The following is a 26727-nucleotide window of genomic DNA, read 5'->3' as shown; positions in this document are numbered from 1 at the left end:
CTGCTGTTCTGTCTCTTTTCCAGACTGCAATGTACTCTTCCCTCTCCATACCAACTCTCCAACATGATTCCAAGAGGAGCAGAAGGTTAAGCTTTAACACTGCCTTATCCAGTGCAAAGAGCACCTGCACACATCTCATCAAGGAACAGAATGGGATATCCCCTTCTACCTGCACTGCCATCACTTCTCTAGCACACTCCCCCTTTATCCTCACCTGAAAAACAGACGGCATGCAATAATACTTCCTACGGAGGGGTAGGTAGGACACCCACCCTTAATAGTTTATGGCAAAGAAATGGTTATTTCCAAAGACATCATCAACCAGAGATGACACAGATGGCATGCACCAAAGAACAGAAAGAAGCCCACGAGTGGCTTCTGCAGCCAGCCTGGCACCTTCAGCCCCAAAGCTACCTCTTCAGCCACCACCTGCAGAGATGTGACTGATGCATGGAGAGGTGCCAGGCTGCTGCCTCTTACATAGACCAGCCATTAAAGGGGGAATCAATGCACAAAGTACCTGCAGGACATAAAGACCTATTTGGTTCAACAGCCACTTGTTCGCAATCACAAGTCTTCAAACATTCTGAGCCTTTGAGAGTAGTAAAATTATTTCAACTTTGGAAACCGCTGAAGGTATCACAGAAAGCAAAAAAGTATGCACATAAGACAGAAAGCAGTTAAGGCAGCTGATCACACAATTTAAAACATGTCTAAGCCTAAGGTAAAAAAAAATTACAATATAGCTTCTAGCTTTTATCCTTAGGAGAGTGACACAAAACAGAAGCAGTTCTCTCTTTGCCTAGCTTTCCTCTCCCTCACAGTTTACTGTCTTTTTTCTTTTCTTTTTATAAATAAGCCAAAACATCTGAAATTCCTTGCCACAGCCAAGAATCCCCTCAAGCTTTCAGTATATAAAATGCTTCAACACTGACAGGCAATGGCACCACAGGTTCATCCCAAACCTCTACATGTTTGCACAGCCAGCCAGCAGACATGGCATGAGTTCAGCACTCTACCCCCGGGACTTGCTCAGCACACAGCTCTCGCACACTCAGTTTCAATGCATTTTTCCTGCCTGTCTGTACCTCATCAGTTGTGTCTTTTATTTTGGTGAAAAATCCTGGTGCAGACAGCACCTTTTGTTCCATGGCTGCGTAACAGAAAAGGTGCTGATTCGCAACTAGAATTCCTCTCTTTGGTAGCAGCAGATACAACACAAAAATCTCTAGATCTGTATAGCATCACAGAATCACAGAATGGTTTGGGTTGGAAAGCACCTTAAGATCATCAAGTTCCAACCCCCCTGCCATGGGCAGGGATCCCTCACCACAGGGATCTCGATTTGTCCAAGGCTCTGTCCAACCTGGCCTTGAACACTGCCAGGGATAGAGCATTTACCACTTTTTTGGGTAACCTGTTCCAGTGCCTTACCACCCTCACAGTAAAGAACTTCTTCCTCGTATCTAACCTAAATATCCCCTGTTTAAGTTTGAACCCATGCTTTGGGTACCAGAGGCACTTTTACTGGTTTCCAATTGAACTGTACTAGCTAAAGTGTCTCAGACCCCAGATGGTCTCCCTCCCCTCAGCATTTCAGACCACTGTTGAGTCTGGAAATGCAAAGGGCACCTGAAATTTGCTACACACAAATCCACACAACCGAAACACAGAATAAAAGCTTTTAAGTGTCGGCAAGTCTGACTCAAGCAGAGAGAAACTTGATCAGGAAGGAGCAGGAGGGGATAAAGTCAACAAAAACTGAGAGAGAGCTCAAGCCTCAGCTGATATTTAAGCTGACTTCACTTTGCTGACAGATTTCACATCTGAAAAAAAGGCCCCGTGACTGTTCCCAAACTGTATGTGGACAGAGAAGTCATTGAGCAAGAGGCCTGCAGGCTCCTTAACAAACCACTTACATCACGAGGGGCCCCCGCTTACTCGCAGTCTGCCGGCAGCAGTTCACACCTTGGCCCTCAGGTGAGGACTGTTCATGCAGCTTGGGGAAGGCAAGAACGGAGACACAATTCCCTATCATCGTTTCATGTAAGCAGTAAAAGGAAAAATAAAAATCTGCTGAAGAGAACTACATTCTAGGAATTCTTCTACCTAAATCTCCAAAGCTTCCTGAGTGCACAAAATCAAACCAAGATCTCTCAAGTCCTTTGAGTCTTGCAAAACTAGCATTAAAAGTGACTGAAAAAAATAAAGTGGAGGTTTTTTGTATGTCAGAACAGAAAAATGTGCCACTTTTATTGAAATAAAACCCCAAAGAATCAATGTTGTTCAATGAGATAGTATCTTATTTTACATACATTTGCAGTTAGGTATGCAAATTACACAGGATAATTGTACATACTTACATTTGTACTATGCCTTAAAAAATGGCAAAATATCTTTGCACGTATTAACCAGAAATTTGTGGGAATTGAATAATCATGGCATTTACCATCAGAATACACAACTAATTGGTAGTCACTCCTGTTTGAAGGGTGGTTAGAGGCTGAGTGAAACAAACCTTACAGGTTTCGTGCAGTTGATATCAAATATACTTAATGATGCAAAACCCACCATCATCACCAGCCTTCAGTGGGCTGTCATTAGCAATGATAGCAAGGAGATCAGATTTTTCTCATTTCTAGCATACGTTTAGAAGTAGCCACTGTGAAAGTCTCATCCGTTCCATTACCTTCTGAAGAACGTGACACCAACATACTGGGGCAAACCAAAGGCCCAACTTGCCTGTTCCACCTCCAGCCATGGCCAAAAGCAGTTTAGAAGAGGACAGAGGAACAGGAGAAGCATATACTTCCCCCACATATTTCATGTCTCAATCAGTTGTGGATCAGAAACTTGCAGAGGCAGACATGGAGTTTCTATTTAGTCAGTAGCAAAGGTTTTTCCCTTCTACCAGTTAGCCATGTCTCCACGCATAAACTTATATTGACCACGACATCCTACATTTAGTTCTGTGGCTTGAATACATGTTGTATGTGGAACACAGCACATCCTTTGGTTTGATCTAAACCCGGCTCCAAGTAATTCTATTTGCTGACTGTAGTTCTTCTGGAGGATGAAACAGTGAACAGTCTCCCTCTTTGCCTCTCACTGTTTTACAGACTCCTACATCTCTTTTACATGCTGAAGGGTCCCAGCTGACCAGTTCTTCCTCTGAACCCCTTCCAGATCCACCATACCTTCCCTCAGCTAGAGGAGATGAGAACAGCAAACATATTGACACTGAGTGGAGGCTCTGACAACAGCCTTGTGGAAAGTTCCTTCAGTGACATCTGTCTACTAAGCATAAGAACCTATTAACTAGCACTAGCCTTCAGAGAGGCTCTTTCCTCCAGGCTACCATTCTAACAGCACTTAATTCCCTTAAAAAATAAACACGAATATTAACAGTTGGAGTGTATTTCATCAGCCAGAAAAATCACCTGGGAAATTCATACTCTCAGCTCCCCTAGTATGGGACTTGGCATGAACTGCATACACTGTCACCCTGAAAGATGGTCTCACCGGTAATGAAGGGACCATCAAATGCTATCCCAGCTCCAGGACACTGAAGCCAGCCTGTTCTAGTCAGGCTGCTTACTGGAAACTTTGCTGTTGTTGCCAAGGCCAGGTTTATGGAGGATAGTGAAAGCCTATAGCCAAGTGAGAAGGTTTAATGCCAGCTATGAATTTAAGCTGTCATCTTCGAAAGAAGCATATATTTATTATATATGCAGGGTACTTAAAAGCATATTCCCTGTTTGAGTTAATAGGGGTTGCAGGCACAGACAGATAAAGAAAAAAGGTTTTCCTTCTTTCCTTAGATGAAGCATTAACAGAACATTTAAGACAGCAAAGTCAGGGGGACACAAACAGCATTCCCAGGACCAACAATAATATTACACCTTTAAAAAAAAAACAAAACAAAACCCAAACAACACAATCCCATTCTTGTGTTTTCTGTCATCTCTGCTTTGACTTAAGACAACCACCAGCAAAGAAGCTGAGTAACACTTGCCAACTCGCCGTTGCTGAAGAGCGAAACCTTTGGGAGACAGCAAATCTGCTTAGCTCTAAAATGCTGTTTGCTCCTTTTTACTCTTGACTGCTTCTAACACTCTTTAAAACATTTTTAAAAGTAGTGTCTCTGAAGCTATGAGCTATTGGAGAAAAACAGTGCTTAGACATGGGCAGTTGTACATTATTTATGCAACAATTTTCCCCTAGTAACGGCCTTCTGAGAAACACATGGTCAGATTCATAAAAAGGTCTCTCATTCCCGGTCCCTTAAGTACACACATTCAAACATACATCTAGTGCTTGCACAATAAAAATAAAAATGATGGATGAGGTAGGGGACTCATCTGACTGTCTAATAAACTAGATGGTTATTAAAGAAATGGGGTGTTTGTTTACCTTACAGAGCTGAGAAGAGAGGGTGTCTAACAGCATCTACCAAAGGCTTGTGCTTCAGTCCTCATGCTCAGTTTTCAGGGCCAGATGCAGCCAATGTGCTGCATCTGGAGATGAGGCAGCCTTCCACAGCTGCTCTCCTGCCACATAACAACTCTCACTGCTATCAGAGCCAAAGGACCAAGCATCAGTCACTGGAGCTACAAGGATCCTGTGGATGATCAGGGTGGGTCATAAGGAAGATCTGCCACCACACCACAGCAGATTATTTTCTAAGATTGCTCTTCTGCACCCAACTGTTTTCTTATGAGAAGAAGAGGGAGACTATAACACCAAAACCAATCACCCTGGAGAGATCCCTACACCCCTGAGAGACAGGAGTCTTTTTTCCAAACCAGGCAAAAGACAGGGTCTAACCTCCTTCTGTGCTTCTACCCAGCCCCAGTGAACCTATGTGAATAGCCTAATGACAGAACTACAGGCTGTGCCAAGTAGGGCAGTTTTCCTTCTCTTTCGCTTTCTCATTTCTTTTGACCAGAAATTCTGTCTGGACCAGGAAAACTTTTCCCATGAAGTTCCCACAAAAAGTGTCAGCTTTAATGAAAAAGCATTCATCAGCAGTGGAGGAAAAGGTCTTTTATTGAAGGATTCTTGACCAATCCCCATTGTTAGTACTGCGGCAGGGACCTGACTTCAAAATACCATTTTAAAAAAATAATAAATAAATAAAAAAAAAAATCAAACGCATGCCTCTCCCTTTTTTTTTTTTTTTTTGTTCAACTCCCAGCTTTCCCCTCTGTGAGGTATTAGCACAGCACAAAAAGCAGCTATATGGGTATCAAGTGCCAAGTTCCTATTGACATCTTGTGCCAACCCAAAAAGTGAGGACTAAGTGTCTTTGTGCCTCAGTTTTCTTCTCAGTGAGATAAAGTGCTTGCCTGTCTCCCAAGGAAGCTTAATTCAAACAGGGCTGATATCTCACATTTTTATTTAGCCTGTCTTTATGCTGCTCTGGCAGAGGAGTCCTGGACTGGTTATTTTATCACATCCTCTACACCAGCTTAAAGGTGCGTTTATGTTGCATAAGGGAATTATACTGTGAACAGGACCCAGGCTCACTTCAGAAGAACAGGACAGATTCAGAGCAGCCCTGAGGAGAAGGACTTGGGAATGTCGGTTGACAAGAAGCTCAACATGACCCAGCAATGTGCGCTCACAGCCCAGAAAGCCAACCATATCCTGAGCTGCATCAAAGGGAGCGTGACCAGCAGGTTGAGGGAGGCAAGTCTCCTCTCTCATCTGCTCTTGTGAGACCCCACCTGCAGTGCTGCATTCAGCTCTGGGGTCCCCAACACGAGAGGGTTGTAGATCTCCTTCAGCAAGTACACAGGAGAGCCATGAAGATGATCAGAGGGCTGGAGTACATCTACTGTCAAGACAGGCTGAGAGAGTTGGTATTATTCAGCCTGGAGAAGAGAAGGTTCCAGGGAGACCTTATAGAAGCCTTCCAGCACCTGAAGGAGGCCTACAAGAAATCTGGAGAGGGACTTTTTACAAGGGCAGGTAGTGACAGGACAAGGGAGAATGGCTTTAAACTGACAGAGAGGAGATTCAGATAAGATATTAGGAAGAAATTTTTTACTGTGAGGGTGGAACAGGTTTCCCAGAGAAACTGTGGCTGCCCCATCCCTGGCAGTGTTCAAGGCCAGGCTGGATGGGGCTTTGAGCAACCTGGTCTAGTGGAAAGTGTCTCTGCCTGTGGCAAGGAGGGTTGAAATGAGATGAGCTTTAATGTCTCTTGCAATCCAAGCCATTCTAGGATTCTATGATGATCCCAGTAACGGAGCTTACAAAAGGTACGGGCAGAAAGCTCAGCCTCATTACACAGAGAAATGGGTTATACCAGCAGCCCAAATCTGCATTCCTTCCACCTCTGAGGGGAAAGGGAATTTGAAAAGTCTTGGGTATGCACAAGGGCTGGCAGGACTAGCAAAGCAAGCAGTGAATAGGAACTAGCTGCCTGCCCCTTGAGCAGAGCTGTGGGTGGAGGGAAAGAAACAACTCCTCCTGTGTTTACTAGGAGCACAACAGCTGAACAAATACGGCTCATGGGGATAGCATAAATCTCTCTGCACTTCTGTTAGTCATCAGTACTGCTACCCACTCCACCCTGCTCTGTCTGGGGCTGCGATTCTTCCAGAGTATTCTGGCTGATGTAAAGGTAAAGAGAAAAACTCTGCAGGTGCTCCCACACAATGCTAGTTTGCATTACATGCTGAGCATTCCTTGCCTTACCTTGGTACTCACTCACTTCCATTTCTGAAGGCATAGGCTACAAAGGAAGCAGAGATTACTACATGTTCCACTGCTGAACAAGTACAATGCAAAGGTTTAACAAGTGGCTTATCGGTTTCAAAAATGCATTGTTCTGAGTGGCTCATTAAACTTCAGCTATCCAGGAACACATCCTTCCCCTGCCATTTTCCTTCTTCTCAATGTGATAAAGCTGCACTGCACTCCCACCCGTGTTACACAATGAGAAGCCTGTTCAGTATCTACCCTCTAGCTCAAAAAGGAGGATGAGCTGAAGTCTAATCCACTGTCCCAGGGATTAGAGTGAACTTGCTGAGGGGCTTTCTGATGCAAAACTTGCGCTCGCTGTGCAAAACATGCATTGGGTGCTGCCCAGCTAGGAAAGGACTCTGCTCCACAAGGTTTCCAAACCACACAGGAATAAAGCTCCACACCTTCACGTCTTGAAGCTTGTAAGCTGAAAGCTACCTGTCCCTGAAATTCTAACTAACTGGCTTTCAGGCAGGCCTTGGGCTTTTTCTACCACCCCATCTCTCAAGCAGTCAGTCACACAGTCCTAGCCCTCTTACAGCTGTAGCCAGACTAGCTGAAGGATGGCAGAGGATAATACTTCTTTTATAGCTACAGAGTATCATCCTGGAAAAAAAAAAAAAAAAAGGCAGCAAATATTTACATGTTCACACACAATGAATTAGACAGAGCTCCCATTACATTCTAGTTCATTAGAATATATTTTAAGTTTTGCCATTCTCAAAGGAATAAAATGTAGGCTACATACAGTTACTATGAGATAGCTGCCCCGCACCGTAGGTTAAGAAAAACATGCCCCAAGAAAAGAAGTCTTAAAAGTTCTCTGTAAAACAGTTCTTTAGTATTGAAAGACTTGTATCAAAGTAAATGACCAATTTGACTAGTGGCACATAACATCCAACTTACAGGCCGGAATTTAGGAAAGAATTAAAAGTCATCTTCGTTTATGGTTTTAAAACACTGTGATCACAACTTACAAGTAGAAACCACAACAACCAGCACGGAGAAATCCAACACATAGAATGGAAAGTACTAGCAAGACAGCAACACTTGGAAGAAAAATGGTAAGGAGCTTAGGTAGACCACAAACCAGTCTGCAACTTCATGATTTTGCAAACGACAACAACAAAAAAAGTCAAACCAGGTAAAACTCACTGTGGGATGTAATGACAAGGGCCTCACATAAGAAACAGGCATTAAGGACTGGTGAGCCTTTAAATCAGGCCTGCATCCAGCTCTGGGCACTGCACTTTGAGGGAGAGGTGGACCATTTGGCAAGAGTGCAGGAGAGAGCAAAGGGAACAGGCAGAGGTCTAAGAAACACGATCTATGAGAAAAGGCTAAAGAATTCCATTTGTTTAGTCTAGGGATGACATTCAGCCTTCTGAGACGTAAAAGCTGTTATATAAAAAGAGATGGTCATAGATCATTTCTTTTCCTCCCCATGGGTAGTTCAAGTAGCAGTCAGCTTACTTGCAGAAAAGAGATTCAGGTTTGATATAAAAAAAAAAACCCTGGTGATTAACACTTCACTCATTGGAAGAGGCAGTGGGATCCCTGTCGCTGCATTAGGAACAGGTTACACACATAACTGGACGTGACCCTGAGGTAAAACAGGGAGGTTAAAAATAACTGCAACCTCTTCAGGTCTTTTCCAGCCTCCTCACATAAGACTGAGAAGCTCCAGTAGATCAGACTGAAACAACCTCTTTGCAAAACCAGCCTAAAATCTTGAAGAGATATGATCTAGTTTAAGTATCGAAAATTTAGGGTCTGATCTTCCTAACGCACCTGGCTTCCACAGTCTGTAAGACAGCTGTAGCTGTGCAGTACCCTCATAACAACAGTTTCCTCAGTCTGAGCAGAGGCAGTTTGGCACCAAAATGCAGACCTCTTCATTTCTTTATGTCAGTATAGTTCCTTAAGACATCGCCCTTTGTGATTTTGAGAGAAATATACCCAGATTCTGCATTTTTTCTTCCCTAACTCCTCTTTTCCATTTCACATAGTTTCTAAGCACTGTTAGCTTGTGGCACATCTAGCTTTGAGATAAGCCACCTGTTTTTGAACGCATTCATTCATTTTTCCCTATACTCCTTTCGCCATGCACGCTTTCCACACTGAGGAATGCTATTCAATCAAATGAGAAGCCATAGGTATTTCCACCGGAGCCTTAACATTATTGGGAAACTATTTTCACTTCCACACCTGCTTTTAATAGTGCTTGGAACAACCAGCACAGCAATTGTTGAAGAACGTGCCTACCTCTTACGGCTGGAGTATACAGGCACACTATTTTTTACAGTATTGTAAGTGCATAATTATAGGGCATTAAATAGAAAGCTTTTGAAAACTGTGATAGGCAGGTAAAAAGTATTTCAGACTGGTCTTCCTAAGTACAGTAACATTCTTTTCTTATGCTACTGCTGGTGAGCAAAAGGGGGGAAGAGAGACAGGTTTATAGTGTGACGAGTCTTTGTGTGTAATGACAGATCAGCTTTTTCCTGTAGTATTTAGCACTTTATGAGGAGGCAGAGGGAATTGCCTCCGACAGGAGTTCTAACACTCACTCTTGGACATCTAGCTTGAGCCAGCTGTCTCTGGGCAAAACGTTCTTCGTCTTTGGAAGTTCAGTTATGTAATGTATGGGATTCAGACATCAGCCACGAAACAGAGAAACGGCTCCCACTCCATTAGTGTTATGAGACAGAGGTTAGCCCTCTTCCATGCAAGGGAAGGACAACAGAGTGATACTAGCTGGGATTAATGTTCTTGCCAGTAGGATTCTTCTGAATTGCAGGCTTACGCAGGCAACAGTTCTTCCAGCTGTGGGACCCCATGCATTCTGGGGGGCCCAGCTCCACGAGAGAAGCTGCAGCTTTGTGTTATCAGGGCCTGTTCAATGAGCTTAAGATGAGAGGGGAGACTGATGAGACCAGTAGGATCACAGACCTCCCTGCATTAATATAACTAGTGAAACCAAAGACACACCATTCACCCAGAGTGAGGGCAGCCAGCTTAACACATCTTCCTCCCTCAGGTGTTCCTTCCTCAAGTGACTGAATGCTGCCTTGCGTTTTAAACATACTCCCATCTCTTTGCCTGGCTCTGAAGGTGGGCTCTCTTTCCTGGCTCTTCAGAGACAACCCTTGGGACCTTCTACCAACAGGTCTTTCTACCTGCTTACACACATTTTCAACAGCCTGAAAACCATGAAGTTAAGCCATCCACCTCACTGCTTCCCCTTGACCACTTTCTTACTTTGGTGGTCTGGCAAAATGCAAAAATGAAATGACCATGAAGAGAAATGGAAAATGAGGATGGCAGCTTTTACCCATGCTCCCCCCAAATTTACACAGTACTCTTACAACACAGATCAAGGGTCTGTTGACGTCAGTTTTAAAGTAAAGAGAACACAGCATACAAAGGTTGTAACAAGACAGGTGCTGGTCTCTTTTCCGAAGTTAGAAGTGGTAGGATGAGAGGAATGTCCTTGGGTTATTTAGACTGGAGAAAAGAAGGCTCAGATGAGACCTCAGTGCTCTCTACTGCTACCTGAGAGGAGGCTGTAGCAAAGCAGGTGTCGGTCTCTTCTCTCAGGGAACAAGTAATAGGATGAGGGGAAATGGCCTCAAGTTGCACCAGGGGAGGTTTAGACTGGATATTAGGAAGAATTTCTTCACCAAAAGGTTTGCCAAGCATTGGAACAGCCTGCCCTGGGAAGTGCTGGAGTCACCATCCCTGGAGATATTGTAGATATGGTGCTTAGGGACATGGTTTAGTGGTGGACTTGGCAGCATTAGATTAATGGTTGTGCTCGATCTTAAGGGTCTTTTCCAAGCTAAATGATTATATGACATTTTCCTCAATTGTCCCATGCTGCTACTCCAAAAGCCCTACTGATACTCCTGCAGGGTCTCACACATTTCCCTCCTTATCATCTATGCACTCCATCTCCAAGACTCCCAAAAGCAGAGCTCTTCACTGTAAGCCTGGTACCAGAAGGAAGCCTTCATGGGATAGGGAGGGTTTTTCAGCTGTTCTGGAATGCAGCTCTGCTCCCTCACAGGGCTTTTGGTTTCAGGAGAAGCCTAAGTCTAAACTTTTCCCAGAGCGAATCTAGGAGTGCAGATCAGCTCCTCCTTATATTTGTGTCACCTTAGAAATGTTATAATCTTGCTTGTGCAGTTGACAGGAACACTTCAAGAGAGGCAGGAAGGTGAGTCAATACGTGTAGTCCAGCTGCAGGCATCAACATATGTTCAAGTAGATGTCTGAAGTGCAGATCTACATACAAGCCTGTGCTGAATGCCGCTATTACAGCAAGGAGCACTTTGCAGCTAAGGAGTAACTTCAGCAAATCAATGCAACCCCTCCAATATGAGCCAGCTTCTGCTAAAAAGCAAACAAACTCAAAGTTGAACTCTCCACTCCCATTTGTACCTATATGTCCAGGTAATGTCTGGTGCTGGAGCTTATTTCCTTTCCATTCCCTTCTGAATCGTTGGTGGTTTTAAATGCGCTGTTGTTCTCCCACCCCCACCCCACCCCTTCTACCCCAGCTTCTTCTGTCTTTGCCCCTCTCCTACTGCTCCCTGTCCACTTGCCTTAACTGGCAGCTGTAGAGCAGCAGTTATGGCTCCATGTCTAGAGTAATTTGTTTTCTTTCTTTGGGGGATAAGGAGGGGGGAGTGACTGAATTCTTTGGGAATGATTTATCACACAGCACTCAGGGGGAGCTTCATTTATTTGCCTAGCTGCATATGGTTTAACACCTATGGTTGCATGCCGATTATTATACAATGTTATTTTTCCCACTTGTATACTTTGCACCTTTTCATAGAGCAGATTAACTGGTCCCCAGTGGCATGTTATTTATGACTTTGTTTGCTGGCTAGGAAGGGTCCTGGTCCTAGATCCTTCCATTCTCCCTGCTTTTGCTCTCCCTTCTTCGCCATACCTGTTACACTGAGACTGTGGGAGAATCACACTTGGTCAGCCCATATATCATACCTTCTAAGAACTTCAAGGAAAGAGGAACAGACAGAGGCCTCCCAAGCAGCAGGCAAGACAGGAAGGGGTGATTGAACCAGAGATGAAGCCAGAGGGAAAGGAGGGATAGATAGAAAGTAAGGGAGAAACATCACATTTTGGCTTGCAAGGAAGCAGGAATTCAGCAGAGAAAAGCATAGGGATTTGCTGTGAAAATGTAATGGAATTAGTAAGTTTTCATATCATACTCAACAGGGGCTTCTCTTGAGATTACTTTATTTGAGATTGCTTCATTTGAGATCAAGCCAGAACCTAAACTAAAACTAATTCAAAACCAAACAAACTCTCACAAAAAGAATGAGTGGGAGAACTAATACAAGGGTCTCAAGATAAGTAATTATGGTAGGTGGGACAGTAAAGCAACAGATTTTAGCCCAACAGTTTTGACAGGTCACAGGAGCACTATGTTAGGATGCACTGACTCAAGATGCAGGACAATAGCCAAGAAGGACACATTAATACAGGATAGTAGAAAAGTAGAAAAGGCAAAAGTTTTCTGACTCATTGGTGCCCTCCCACAAACTCTTGTTCTTGACAACATTATCACTGATGTATCTTTTTTCCAACTTCAGCTATGGGGAAGTTCAAAAGCCACTACTCCCAGGTCTTACGCCCAGAGGATACCGAAGCACCAAAATATTCACCAAGGACTGCAGTAGCATTAGGATGTCATTCCCAGGGACCAAAATTCTACAATTATAATGCTACTGTAAAACCTTATTCAGAAGTCACAAAGCACAGCTGTGCCTGGCTGCCTCCCCTTCTCAACTTGCTTTCCTGCTCAAGCAAGATCAACTTCTGCTTCCACCCATCTCTTCCACTCGGTCTCCTAACACTAATTAGCCACAGATTTTGGGGAAGAACCTACAACAGACATTTGGACGTTAGCCTTAACACAGCTGGCATGGAGAGACAGCCAGCCAGTTTGGAACTAACACAATTACTTTAGACAGAAAGCAGGAAAAAAGTAGAAGGAGAAGCAGAAGCCCATGGTCTCACACATCTTTAAGCGAACCGGGGAAAGCTGTATGCCAACAGTAGGACATGACAGCTAAGGCTGAGAAGACAGGATAAAGACAGGTGAGAAATGGCCCCCATGTTTCTAAGGCACAATTAAATTTGCTCTGACTCCAAATAACTACACATTCAACACAAATGGGTACACTGTCTCCCCACTCTGGAGAACAATACAGGTATCCAAGCTCCTTGTGGGTTAGTCCTCACTACTAAAAAGGAAAAGTCCAAATAACAAATCAAACTTTTGTCTAACCTTGGCTATTTTTGGTAGAAAAATAGCAAAAGTATCACACCAAAATTGCCATATATCCTTTTTAAGGGCACTCAGGAGGAACTGAGGGTTTTCTTGCCATAAAACTTAGGGAAAGAACACAGACAAACCAGAAAAGCCAGGTCCTGGTAGTACTCTTGATCTAATCACATCCACCTTACTGTGCACTCTGGAGACAAACTGCACCCAAGAGTACATAGACTTCCTTTGGGGTGGATGGCAGGGTGTGCTTCTGCTTCTTGCAAAAGTATATATAGATATGGAGCTTTCAAGCTCTTTCTCCCTTTGACAATCCCTAATGTTTGGGCACCAAATGAATTAAATTAACAAAAAGTAATATGAATTTACCACCATTCTTGTTCTCAAAGCTCATGTACAGTTATACTCTGTCCACTGAGAGCTCCTGACAGCAGAAAGCTCTTATCACCTGAAAGCTATCATGAGATGCATGCATGATGCTTGGGTACCAGAGCTCAACAGAATAGGGCACATGGAGCTGGACCCATTCAACACGCAAGATTTTGAAATAAACAGCTATGGGATTTTTGTGGTGTTTTTTTTTTTTTTTTAATTTAAGCACAGACAAACCTGTCTTCAGCTGCTAATGCTAATGTATTACTCATTTTCCCTTTCAAATAACGTCATGTTCAAAACCCTAGTGACTTCGGAATGCTTACTTGAGGCTGCTACTGCTGGTTTCTCTGGAGCTGTTTATTTTTCCATGCACGAGCTCATTACATCACTCTGTGGTTTTCTTAAAGGCTGTCGGGGTAAGCTGGATACAGGCTGGAATCTCTTGCTAACTAAAACCAAATCACTAAGTAGCACAAATGGATCTGGAGATAACCCAACTCTGGAAATGAGGAACAACCACAGATTCCTCACTGGAGAGGGGATGCTCCCAAACAGGCAATCATTAGATTTATTTTATTGGAAGTGGGATACTTTATCAGGTATTTCCCTAGATTAAGAGCCATAAAAAAGTAATCATTCAGGCTGTTGCAGGCTGGAATAGCCCGGGGGGAGGAGGTAGGAAAGTAGGAAGCTGAAAGAGTAAAGACGGAATAAGAAGACAGTTCCCAGCAATGCTGATTAGAAAATGGCCATTGGGAAGGTCCCATCTGTATCACCTCCTGCGCTGGCAGTGTTAAAAACAATTCACACATTACAGAGGGTGGTGCTAAACAACAGGCTTAGTCTGGGGTATCCACGTGTGTGCACACATGGGTGCGCATGTTTGGGGAAGGTGAAAATCAATTCAAAACAAACAACAAAAATGCTCCTGTCAAAAAATACTGTGTTGATCTAGATCTTTCACTTGCCCCCAAAAAGAAAAACTGACTTCGGGGCTAAAGGCAGATGACTTTGTTTGTAAGTGCAGAAAAACAATCACTTCTCAGCTGCTCAACAGTCCAGATGTTAGAGCATGTTCATATTTTGGTTCCTGCCTCTGTCTGAGAAGATTTGAACCTGCGTCTCACCCTACTGAGAAAGGGATCTAGCTGTCACTTCATTTTTTAAGGTGGGCTGGTGAAGAGCACTAGCAATCCCTCCCAGCAATGCTGCTTTACTTAGCATAGAAAAATTCACTGGCAGAATGCCTGGAGAAATATATATTGTCAGTCAAATGCTCTAATCACCAGGCTACAGTCATTCTGCTTTTCCTGATCCCTAGCCTTAATTAGCATTTACACATGCCAAGCAAAACATACACACTCCAAAAGTGAGGACTGTTTAAAGAGAACCTGTTCTGTTTGTTAATACTACACGGAATGTGGAACACTCAGATTTCAAATGCAGCTCCTCGAGATACAGGCTGCATATGCAACGTGGAGTATCACCAGCTCTGAAATGGTCAGCTACCTGACTAACATTAACTAGAGACAATGACAGCAAATCATAGAGCCTATTTATATTTGTATAGCAATTCTTAAATTCTCCTCATGACTGATATAGTGATGATGCTAGCTTTCCAAGACACCCAGTGTCTGTGCTGATTAGAGAGCAGGACATGCCCTCTGACAGCAGTATCTGCTGGACTTCACTGCAAAGGACAGGGCTATTTAACCACTGCAGGGAGAGAGATCAGGGTGAAGTGTTACAGTATACAAACTCCAAGGAATAGGGCAGGCTTTCAAGAACTCAAGACTAATGAAAAAGAACACAAATAAAAGAAGAGCTAGGCTGGATATTGCAAAAAGAAAAATCCTGGGATTAAGTTCAGACAGCAGAGAAGCTTCCTATGGGAAGAGGCGAAACCTTTATTGCCTAAGGCATTTATGCTACACTAGAAAATGCTGCTCTTCACACAGCACATTCACTAGCCCTAAAGCAGTAGATTAGATGATCCACTAGATCTTTTCTCTAATGACAATCATCCCAACTAAATTGTTGCAAGAGGATACCAGGCTGTATCTGCCTCAAGACAGTAAGTGTAAGCTCAGAGTGACAATGTAGCTGAGTGAACACCAAACTCAAACATCCAACCTTGTGCTTGTAAAACTTACCTTAACCCTTGAAAAATAAATAAAAAATCAGAAATCTGCTGAGCATTAATATTTCAAGCTGACAACAGCCAAAAGCAATTAAAAACATCCCCTAATTTTGCATGCCCATTTCATGACAACTCTTTCATCATCTTCAGCCAAGACAGACTTGAAGACATTTGAAGAACCTGATTCTAAATTATAATCATCCTCCCAACTCTTTGTTGTTCAATCCCACCTGCCCTACGTACATGACAAGGGATAAAAGGAATGAGAGATACCAAACAAGGGTACTAGGCTTCACTGGTCGAAAGAAACAGACTAAAGCAGTCCATACCTAATATCAGATAAACCATAGCCCTAGACAGCATTTCTTGATATCAGTAATTTGACGTAAGAAGCAGAGATGGCTGTTCATTTGTAGGGCCTAACGTGGAAACTGGGGGATACAATTTGCAACCCAGTCTCTTAATGAGATCATACAGCAAATAAGTGTCTGTCAGGGCAGTCAGTAAGGCCACACATCTCCTTTGAGATTACTGTAGAAACAACCTCTTATGGAACTCCTGAATCTTCCAGAAGATCATTTCTTTTGATCTGCAGCATGCACTCATAACAATCTTGATGGAATGACATAAATTACATCAGAACCAATTGGAAAAAAAAAATTGTGGACAAAAATAAACTCCGAAAAGGAACTCTTCAATAAACAAAATACCTGGCTTACATCAGGCAGCTTCATGACTAAACACCAGCCCTAACCAATTGACTTTACAATGTGAAAGCCAGCCTGCTTTGGCACTGTCAAGCCAAGAAAGGGTGGGAGGCAGGCTTGCAAGTAAAAGACCCTCCTGCTCCCAAGTCCCTTTCCAGCTTCCTAGAACCCAGATCTAAGAACTCTTCAGTCCATCACAGCTACCAGTTTGCTGCATGAGAAAGAATGGTCTACAAGACAGGTAGGACCCATTACATGGGATTTTAATATTAAACTGTCACCTTCAAGTGCACTATTGTCCCAGCAGCTCACAAAACATAAGCTGCATTTGCTCTACCATGAAATACACCCTTAAAAAAGAATGCTGATACGCCTACATCATCTGAAGCTTCTGGATGATTTCCACTGGCAGTTTCTACATGGACCACCCTGCTGCAAAAAGCGTCAGGAAGTGAGGCAAAAGAAGACTGTTGCTAAAACTGGGGTCTGGCCAATGATGGATGTGCTTCTGTGAAGAGCAGTTCTACACTCTGCAGCAAAAATATTCTCACCTAACCTAGCACTGATTTCACCCTTGCAGTTGGGAAGGTTAAGGGTACTGCTGAGCACTATGAATGCTCTCTGGCTAATCCAGACATATCAGGTGATGAAGTACTTCAAGTTATCCCAATTTATCTGTTCTGGGGACTGGAGTTATTCCCAACAGCTGCTCTAGGCATATATTGTTTCATAAAATATATGCAATAGTAGCAGCTCCTTAAAAGTAAACCCACGGCTTAAGGCAATTTTCTTCTTTTGATATTCCATCTACCTTTTTTCTTTCCCCCACTTCAGTTAAAATACATCAGACAGAAACCATCCTCATCAAGAATCCCTAACTTCCCTCTTCAGATTATTCCAGTTTCTAGTGATTTCAGTGACTCCACACAGTTTCACTCTCATCTCCAATCTCAAGTTTTACATCTTACCTTCACATCTTCCTGCCACCCCTTTTCCCACACATGGTCATAATTTTTTCTTTGCTGTTTTTTTATGCCTGGGTCTTCTCTTACCCACCCTATTACCCACAAAAATAATTTCAGTATTTACTTAGATCCAAACATAAATAACCTACTTGCAAGTTGTGAAATAATCCAATCTTTTCTCTATCAAAAAATATCCCCCACACAGAAGAATCATGAAATTGCTAGAAAAGAAGCCCCTCACTGTAATTTCTCAACTGCTCAGACCAAAACCACAGCTCAAAACTCAGAGCCAAATGCATCAGTTCGTACATCCGTGAAAGACTGCTGAACAGCAAACAGAATAAAGATGACAGCTGGCTGGGATGAATCAACAGATGAAGAAACCAGAGGTTCCCCAGATAGGGTCTGGGGAAACACAAACATATTTCATCACACATCGACTGTGGCCTTCTGGACACAAAAAAGGACACTATCTGAAATTCTCTTACAGCCTGCACTTGAAACCCTACAACACTGCAAAGCAGCAGGACAGGTACAATGAAAGAAGAGTGAAACAAGACGAGACTGTGAGGGACTGCAGCCTATTTGAAAGAAAATTTTTTTCTTCATTAGACCATTACCTGAATTCCTTATATTGGAGCTGTTCAATTTGGAATCTTTGATGACCAAGTGCTTAATCCAAAGGGTGGGTGCTGTGATTTCTGAAAGAGAAAAAAATAACAGACTTAAAAAATCTACAGCAACTAGTAAATATACATGGTCATTACTCATAGAACAGTTTGGGTTGGAAGGGACCTTAAAGCTCATCTAGTTCCAACCCCCTGCCATGAGCAGAGACACTTTCCACTAGACCAGGTTGCTCAAAGCCCCATCCAACCTGGCCTCAAACACTGCCAGGGATGGGGCATCCACAGCTTCTCTGAGCAACCTGTGCCAGTGTCTCACCACCTTTGCAGTAAAGGATTTCTTCCTTATATCTAATCTAAATCTACACTCTTTCAGTTTAAAGCCATTACCCCTTGTCCTGTCACTACCTGCCCTTGTAAAAACTCCCTCCTTACCTTTCCTGTAGGCCCCCTTTAGGTACTGCAAGGCTGCTCTATGGTCTCCCTGAAGCCTTCTCTTCTTGAAGGCCAAACAACCCAAACCCTCTCAGCTTCTCTTCAAAGAGGATAAGATGCTTGCTACAATCATGCCTTAACTGATCCATCATCTTCATAGAGATTGGCTTATTCCCTAGTGAGGTCTTCCACCTCTTACAAACCAACATTTGTTAATCTTCTACAAGGTTATCTCATTATCTTCCCATTCCAGACAGTACCTCCCCTCCACCCCCCACCTCTTAAGTTCTCAAGTCTAAAGCCTTTCCCCTTAAGTCTCACAGATCTCAAAGGTTATATTGTGTGCTATAGTATATATTGGTTTTCAGTATATACTGATTAAAAAAGTCAATTGAGACCTTAAATATCACCTTAACAGCTCAAGAAGAGCTGACCACAGTCAGTTCCCTAAAACAAGCAAGAACAAAATCTGAAGTAATAGGCAGAGAAATGAAGATATTTCTGGAAAGACATGAAAGGAAGTCTGTTAAAGAAACAAGTTCTGGTTAGAAAAGCATATCTGATGCACTACAACCACGATATCCAAACATATATTTGCGGAAAAAAAGTGCTTAGAGCACCTCCTCTGAAGTGTTACAATCTACTTCAAAACACAGAACCTGCCCTAAGCTGCAGAAATGACACAAAATCAGCATTTGATTAGAACCAAGCAAAGCAGTACTCAATACCATGGGCTAGAGCTCCTAAAGGAAAGTCTTTCCTAAAGAAAGACATTTTGAGAACTGGTATCTTCTGAAACTTTTTCAGTTTCCACAACAGCATGCCTTAAATACTAGATCCTGAAGTTTGTCTGAAGTCCCTCTAAGAAGTTTTTACAAGGGTTTTCCTGCTCCTTTGTGACATTTACATGGATCTGATCTGCCAGGGAAAAGCTAGCTGACTACAAGAGAAACCGATTATACATTACAAAAGCATGAAGGAAAATGAAAGGGGATTTTTCTTTCCTAAATGTTTTCAGCTACATTCATTATAGGCATTACTGAAATCATGTTTAGGGCATTTTTTCATATGAAAGTATAGGTTTGACATTGATAATCCAGCTGTAGTAAAAGCTTGCTTAACAAAGACTGCCTTATCTGCAGGTTCCACTACACTATTTTATCATCACTTAGTCATGATGCACTCCTATAAATATATATACCTATATACTTTGGGCCTTTTGAGGGAAGAACTATGTCAGATTAAACACTGGGTGAGATGTAGGAAGGGGAGAAGCGCAAAAGTAGAAAAAGTCCATAAACCAAAAATAATAGATCAAACCTCCTAAATCTGGGGTGAAATTTAGCTCTGACTCTGCACTATACAGACTGCTTATGTCTACAGTGGAAAAAGGAAGGACAACTAAAGTCAAAGAGGCCAAAGAATTTCTGGAATACATGTAAGCAACATAGACTCCTCTGAGCAACAGATCTGTGGAAAGAGTAGATTCCCACTGAGTTAAAAGGTAAAGTTTAGAAAAAAAGAAGATATTTGAATTTATTCTTTAGGAAACAAAAACAACTTACAGATTGAAACTAAATAGAGGGTGGATGAAAAGAAAACAAAGCCTAGAAGTGCAGGAGGGAATGAAACTTTTTTAATTCAAACTATAGCAAGGACCATTAATAAAATACTGCAAAGAAAAATCTTGTCTTAAGAGGAGAGTCACTATAAACATCACCAAGATCTGCATTGTAATGAAGTGAAATAATTTTTAAAGAGATGGCTGCTTTATGGTTCAAGCCTTGGACAGGAGAGTTTAAGTTATCTGATTTACATTATCTCTGGCACTGCTCTGTTATGCCCTCAGGGAGTACGGTAGGGAGTGGGAGGGGAAATTATATCTGAAATGTGAATTTTCATTACCCTCTAATGTAGGTGAAAACATGAGAAAGGTGAACCTTCACCTTGGAGATGCTGACATCCAAGAGGTATCGCATATTTCAGAGGCAGCTGAATGTATGTAATGCTCTTTGAAAAAATTCAGCCCCTTGTGGATTGAAAGTAGACACCCAAAAATGAAGCACGAAAAGAAATTCCACATTTTTATTGTCCATTCACGTTCCTACCATCCTGGTTGCCTGACTTCGAATGCACAGGTTTTCAGAAGCCCAGCAGGTCTCAAACCCACTGAAATTAAATGGGATTTTGTCTTTAACTCCTTTGAGCATCTATACACCTGACATGTGGATGGACAACTGTTCTGTCCTTTTATGCCGTCAGATGTGTCAGACACCAAGTACAAGCCATTCCTCAGGAAGACCTACCCAAGACACTGGGAGAGCATGCTACTGAAATACCATGACATGTTTGCTGAGATAGAACAAAGGGATTCTTTCAGGATGACACCCTGAAGCATCCAGTCCAACCTTCTGCTCCAGACAGGGTCAGCTATAAGAGCAGACCAGGTTGCTCATGCCTTTAACTGACACAGAAAGGAAGGACAGAGTTTCACCTCTCTGGACAATCTGTTCTACCGCCTTCTTGTCCTCATGGTGACTAAGTTTTTCCTTAGATCCAGTCAACCATTTTGTTTCAATTTATGATCGCTGTCTCACATCATGCATTACTGTGAAAATCCCCGCTCCCTCTTATTAATAAACTTCACTGTAGATATTGGAAGGCTGCTATTAGGCCACCTTTAAGTCTTCCCCATGCCATACACTTACGCTTTTCCTGATGTACCCACTTTAAGTCACTATTGAGGACAGTATGCTTAAAGGTAGTAGATTACACAAACTTTTCTTCAGACCCAGAATGAATTTTTTTGTTCTTATTGCTACAACCAACACTGAAAACTAGTTAGTCCTATTCAACCAACAGGGATGACAAAAATACAGAGTGACAAACTTAACAGAGGTTATTCACTGGTGCATAGCTTAATCTGCCTGTCATATTCTCTTCTCCCAAGTCATGAGGGACACTGGTGAAACAACAGGAAGCCATCGCATTAGTCATTCTCTCTAGAAGTCTAGGAGATACGGTCTTGCATAATATATTGCAAGATTTGTGAGAGGCAATCTTTCATCATACAGTCCAAGTCCATTTATCAGACTTGATTTCACTTACAAATCAATGCAAAGCTTTTTGATTGAAAATGTTTTTCACAGAAGATAAGATGACTTTTTTTCTGACTCTGCTGTCACCAGAAGGGCCAGAAAAGATCTGTTCACTGCACCATTTCTCAAGAACTTTGCCCAGTTCTGTGTGAATGACCAAAATGTAAAGTCTCTCCTAAGAAGGAGCTTGCGAACAGGCTGTATTCACCAGATGAGCTCACTCCTGTGTTTTACTGGTGCATTCTTTCCTTTGGATACCTATGGGCACCCTCTCAGGGGAAAACTTAAAGACCAGAAGTTTGTGATTACAAACAGCAATTTAATACAACATCAGCTTGCTGCCAGGAGGAACTGCCTTTTGATATAAACAAGAGATAGCATGGCTTCAGTCTCCTTTGTTTATTTTAAAATGCTTTTTGCTCTGAGGGCTTTGCTTTGTTTCTCAAAGCTCACAAGAAGATTCTTACAAACCTACAGTCACTAAATGGAAGTGACAGGACTACAGCATCTTGCCATTAAATAAGCTTATTTTAGCAACAAAACCCCCCACCCCATCACCTGTTTTTACAAGAAAGTAAGAGTAGGCAGCAGCACCACCTACTTTTGTTCAGTAGTCCCCATTTCTGACTTTGACCCAGTTTAAAAAAAGTTTCAAATACAACAGTCAGGTATGAAAAGTCATAGGTTTTCCTTCACTGCCTTCTGGTCCACAGATTCAGCTGGGTCACAGAGCGGTTCAGGCTTCAGCCCATAGCTTGACCATAATGGTTGTGGATTGAAAGCTGTAGAAAACTTGCACTACTTCTAAGTAATATGCAAGGCATAAGCAGCCCATTTACTACCCAAGGACCACTATTCCCCACTGGTATTTATTTTTGTATGTGCAAAAGGCTTGAGCCCTCTGTGATGACAGCCTTTTTATCCTTGTTTCAAGGCTTTCAATGGACTAAGGTCCAGTATTCCCTTTCCAAAATAATACAATCACAAGCTTAGCCCATTTGAGAAGGAAACTGCCTTGGTGGGCCATGAATTAAGTGGGCCCAAGATACTGACTTCATTTGCTTAAATAGTATGTGCGTCAATAAAAGTAATTGTTAAATAAAGAAACCTCCCAGCAATTTTCTTCCAACTCAGTATTCACAAGCTGTGGTTTAGCACTGCCCTCCCTTTTGTGAAGCTGTAATGCACTGCAGAGGTTATGAAACTCCCAGCACTGGTATCATGAGGGTGGAGAGAACAAGAGAATATGGACAGTCTAGGGAAGTTGCCATGTCTGACTTGATGCGCATTTATTTTGCTGTGACACCTTTTCCTCCAAGGTTACCTCGGGAATCTCATCAACTGGTGTTATTGTTGGATTCCAGGGAAGAAGGGAGGATGTAAAAGGATTAGGGAAAATGCCTGAGCTCCCAAGGGCACTGTGAAATTTGGATAACTTATGAGATTCACTGGCTTTTCTGCTTTGCAGGATAAAGAAAGCATTTGAGCCATAAATCCTCGGGAAAAGGGAGAGGGAAGTAGCTTTTTTTGTTATTATTTTGAGGGATGTTCTTACCTTCTCCATCGAAAATCGGCTGGGTTTCCATGGTAGGTGTTGGCTTCGAACCGTCATCTGAATTGAGGGTTAAAAAGAATCGAAAAGAAACTACCATTATTGAGGTAAATACTATCTACTCTCCAGTACTGTTGAATGATTGGGATTTGTACATGGCCCGGCCAAGTCCAGAAGAGAGAGAAGACAGACAGAACGAATACAGTTTATACTAACAGCAGTAACATTTTACATAGCAAGCATGCATCAAGCAATATCCTTAGACTTAGAAGAAGCCCCCCGCCCTTCCTCCCCTCTCCCTCCCCAAACCATTGGTGCTCATAACCTGGTACTTGCCCTTTGTTGCACTCATCACGCAATCACTTTTTTAGTTTCAGGTCATACATCCTACACAGGTCATTTCCTGAGACAGCAGAAGTCTGGAGACTGCTGCCCCACTGTGCATTTCTCTTTATTCTTTTTGTTCAAAAGAAAACCTCTTCTTCTATAACTTACCTGTGCAGAACCTGGCACCAGCAGTCACTGCAGAGCTGTTAGGAAGGGATGGTCAATACCTAATCTTTTTTCTTACAATGCCTGCATCAAGGCGCTCACTAATTGCAGTGCTGTGGCAACGTCTTCTAATTGCAAAATCGTGGAAAAAGAACTTTTCTCTCATTCATGTGCAAGAGCACTCCATGTCTTCTGACCACAAGTCTTTCATAATTAAAAGTTTAAACCAGAAGAGATTCCATAGGAACTATAAATCTCAATATTTAGACATGGACCACAGGGAAAAGTGTTGTTTACATTCTGTTTGGCTTTGTTCGCCTGTCCATTATATTATCTACTGCCTCAGCTTGGATTCAGACTGAGCCTAATTTCCTTCACACTCAGAGAGATCTGGTTTTCAATCCCTAACTTGGAGTATCTTTACACAGCACTTGAGCAGTGGCATAGCATTAAGTGAGGCAAAACTTTTGCCTGGGGGCAAGCTAAGCTGGAATAAACTGCAAAGGAAAATCTTTGTTACATTGCAAAATTAGAAAATAAAATAGTGGTGGGACGTAAACTAAGATGAGATTAGCCTAGAATTGCCCTTTTTTCCCCCTTGTTTGAGAACAGTGACTTTTAAAACTTACAGTTTGATTCAACTGCTTTTTGCATATGTTATGGACAAAGATGACACTAGACATCAGCAAAGTGGGCAGTAACCTAAAATGCAAAGTTACACAGCAAAAATCAATTGGAGGGAGGAGTCCATGACAGAAAAGCCAAGCTTCCCACCATCTCCATGGCTATCAGATGCACAGGGCAGACAACATTTGGAGGAAAGGTGCATGGAACAGCCCCTCCTAGAGGCAGCAATAACTGCCCTCAGCCTTCCCTTGTATTAGTTCCAATTACAAGAGTATGAGACCATTAGAAGGGGGAAAGAAGGGCAGAGATGGAAAACAGAGGCTTGCAGACTATTTTTCCACACATACCTGCATTTGCAGTTTTATAAAGTGAGCAAAAGCCTAAACACCTCTTTCACAGATCATTAATTTTATGCATTTCCACAGTAGGTAATCTAATTCACAGAAAGCAAAAGTGTGCTGCTAATTCAATTTCAACCTCAGAGATCCACTGAAGTAAAGGAGGTTGACAGAAACAAGCAAGACACACCCTGTTGTCATTTTCCCCTCTTCCTCATTGTATTTGGGTTTACGCTTAACTGCAAGGAAACAAAAAAAAATCTGGAAGACAAAATACTTACCATTTCCCAGTCAACTCGTGTTCAGAGTTTTCCTGTTATTGGGTATTACCAGTAACATGGATAAGCAGTATTTTTCTTTAAAAGTTAGAACAACTGATTTCTCAGGAAAAAAAATAATAAAATAAAATCCCCAATTCTGCTTAATTCACAAGAATGAAGATTTTGCCATTTAAAGAAATCTTTAAATAAAAGCTGCTGGTTTTTTGTTTGGGTTTGTTGGGGGTGGTTTGTTTTTTTTTTGTCAAAATAGGCTGCTCTGCTTCTGCAAGATCCCAGAAACCACAACTAAGGCTTGTTATTTGTTTAAGATGACACTTCACACTGTAACGAAGCAGTGAGCAGTATGTATTCAGCATTGTTGGCTTTACAGATTGAGAAACCAACCCAGCACTGCAAAAGATACTTATAGAACAACTGGAAAGGTGAATAATTCTGAAGTTACACAAAATAGGAAGAGACCGGGCATAAAAAATTACCAGTGTGATCAGTTTATTCATATTGTTCTCATGAATGCTTCTGCACCAAGTAATTACAGTATTGCTTTTCAGATTTAAAGCAGCAACCCAGAAGCCAACAATGGAGAAAAATTAGAAGTGGATGTGAGCCACAGCACTTTATCCAAGCCATTATGTGAAATCTGGCAGAACTTGGGATGCTTCAGGTTCAGGAGGTTTCTTTTAGTCTCGTGTGTGAGTGTGAAGAACAGAGGCAGTAAGCGATTACAATTTGTGAAACACATTTTTCCTAAAGAGAATCTTATAGTAGTTTTTGTACGAAGTTAGCCATTAAGCTACTGAAGAGTATTAAACAGTGACAGAATAAATGCAGCAAATAGACAAAAATACCAAACTAACCTTTGAACTGAGGGGCCTGTTTAAGATAATCTCAATAAAACAGCTCTGTGAACTACACAATCATCTCCTCACTGGGTTACTAAGGCCAAATTGTTACTAAGTCCACCCTGTAGCAGCACCCAGTACAGTATTAAGGGTTTTGCAAATAGCGGGAAGTATAATTACTCCCCTGTTGTTCAAGTTAGTACAGTTCTTTCATCACACATACAAGAAAAAATGCAATAGGCAAGAGCCCTGTAATTACACTCACCATATTTCAAAAATCAAAAGCCAGGGATATTTCTGATTATTTTTTTAAAGGTCATGAAATAGTCACATAAAAGTCCAAAATTGCACTTTATTAAAAACACCATGCTCACTTCCCAGCTGCCAGCTTCTTATTCTGAAACTACCAAATCTATTTCTTAAATTGGAGGATTCTCAGTAGGTCTCAGTGTTTCAAATTAGCTGATGGCAAGTCTCACTGCCATTCCCTTTGGGCAGAAGAACAACCCTAATGCTTGTCTGCCCTCATTTCATTTTCCCTCTCACTCCATACATCGTTCATCACACTGAACATTTGTTCCACTGGCCTGTTTGCTCCTGGTAAACAAGTAGTAAGTTCTATTTTACATACTTGAAAGTTTTGAACAAACATTTTGTATTCCTTAAAAATGCATTTTAACATAGAACAGAAAACCAAGCTATTTCAGAGACCTGGGGTCTCCTGTAATATTATGAGATGTATAGGATATTGTTACTTTGGAGCCTAAGGTAATGAAGTATGCTCATTAGGTATAATTTACTCTTTTCTTCAAAAAACTATTAAATTCCACACTTCCAAAAAAGGCATGTAACCATAATAGTTCATGCAGAGCATGTCACAGAGGGATCAAAGAGATCAAGTAACTGCTTCTTAATCCCTCTAGATGGCAATGCCTTCAGATCAGGAACTCACACACGGCAGAACCATCAAAGAGAATATCCTTGGTTGCAGAATATTCTCAGAGCCTTGATGAAGAGTGCATTGGCATGCTTCTCTACCATGTTTTACAACCCATCATGAATATCCACTTTCTTTTTCCAAGACAGCCACTGAATGCAGACAGCATCACCCAACAGAATACCTCGAGAGTATATATACCCGACGGGACATCATTTTAAAGCCAAAAAACTCGTCCCCAGT

The 26727-nt window shown here is 42.0% G+C and overlaps 1 protein-coding gene across 7 annotated transcripts in view; it reads right to left on the bottom strand.

Moving 5' to 3' along the window:
- The window catches only part of SMOC1 (SPARC related modular calcium binding 1), a 137301-nt gene that overhangs the window by 26747 nt on the left and 83827 nt on the right, over positions 1–26727 (bottom strand). For 5 of the 7 annotated variants that reach the window (XM_065686785.1, XM_065686788.1, XM_065686790.1 and 2 more), the window contains exons 6-7: positions 22974–23063; positions 17880–17960 (exon numbers count right to left, since the gene is read on the bottom strand). In XM_065686785.1, the coding sequence (XP_065542857.1) occupies positions 17880–17960; positions 22974–23063 (171 nt within the window). The remainder of the gene's footprint in view (positions 1–17879; positions 17961–22973; positions 23064–26727) is intronic. The other 2 variants (XM_065686787.1, XM_065686786.1) reach the window with 1 other exon arrangement.

The sequence above is a fragment of the Lathamus discolor genome, chromosome 6 (genome assembly GCF_037157495.1).
Source record: "Lathamus discolor isolate bLatDis1 chromosome 6, bLatDis1.hap1, whole genome shotgun sequence".
NCBI lineage: Eukaryota > Metazoa > Chordata > Aves > Psittaciformes > Psittacidae > Lathamus > Lathamus discolor.
Note: the sequence above shows the minus strand (reverse complement) of the source record. Positions and strands in the feature narration are given on the sequence as shown.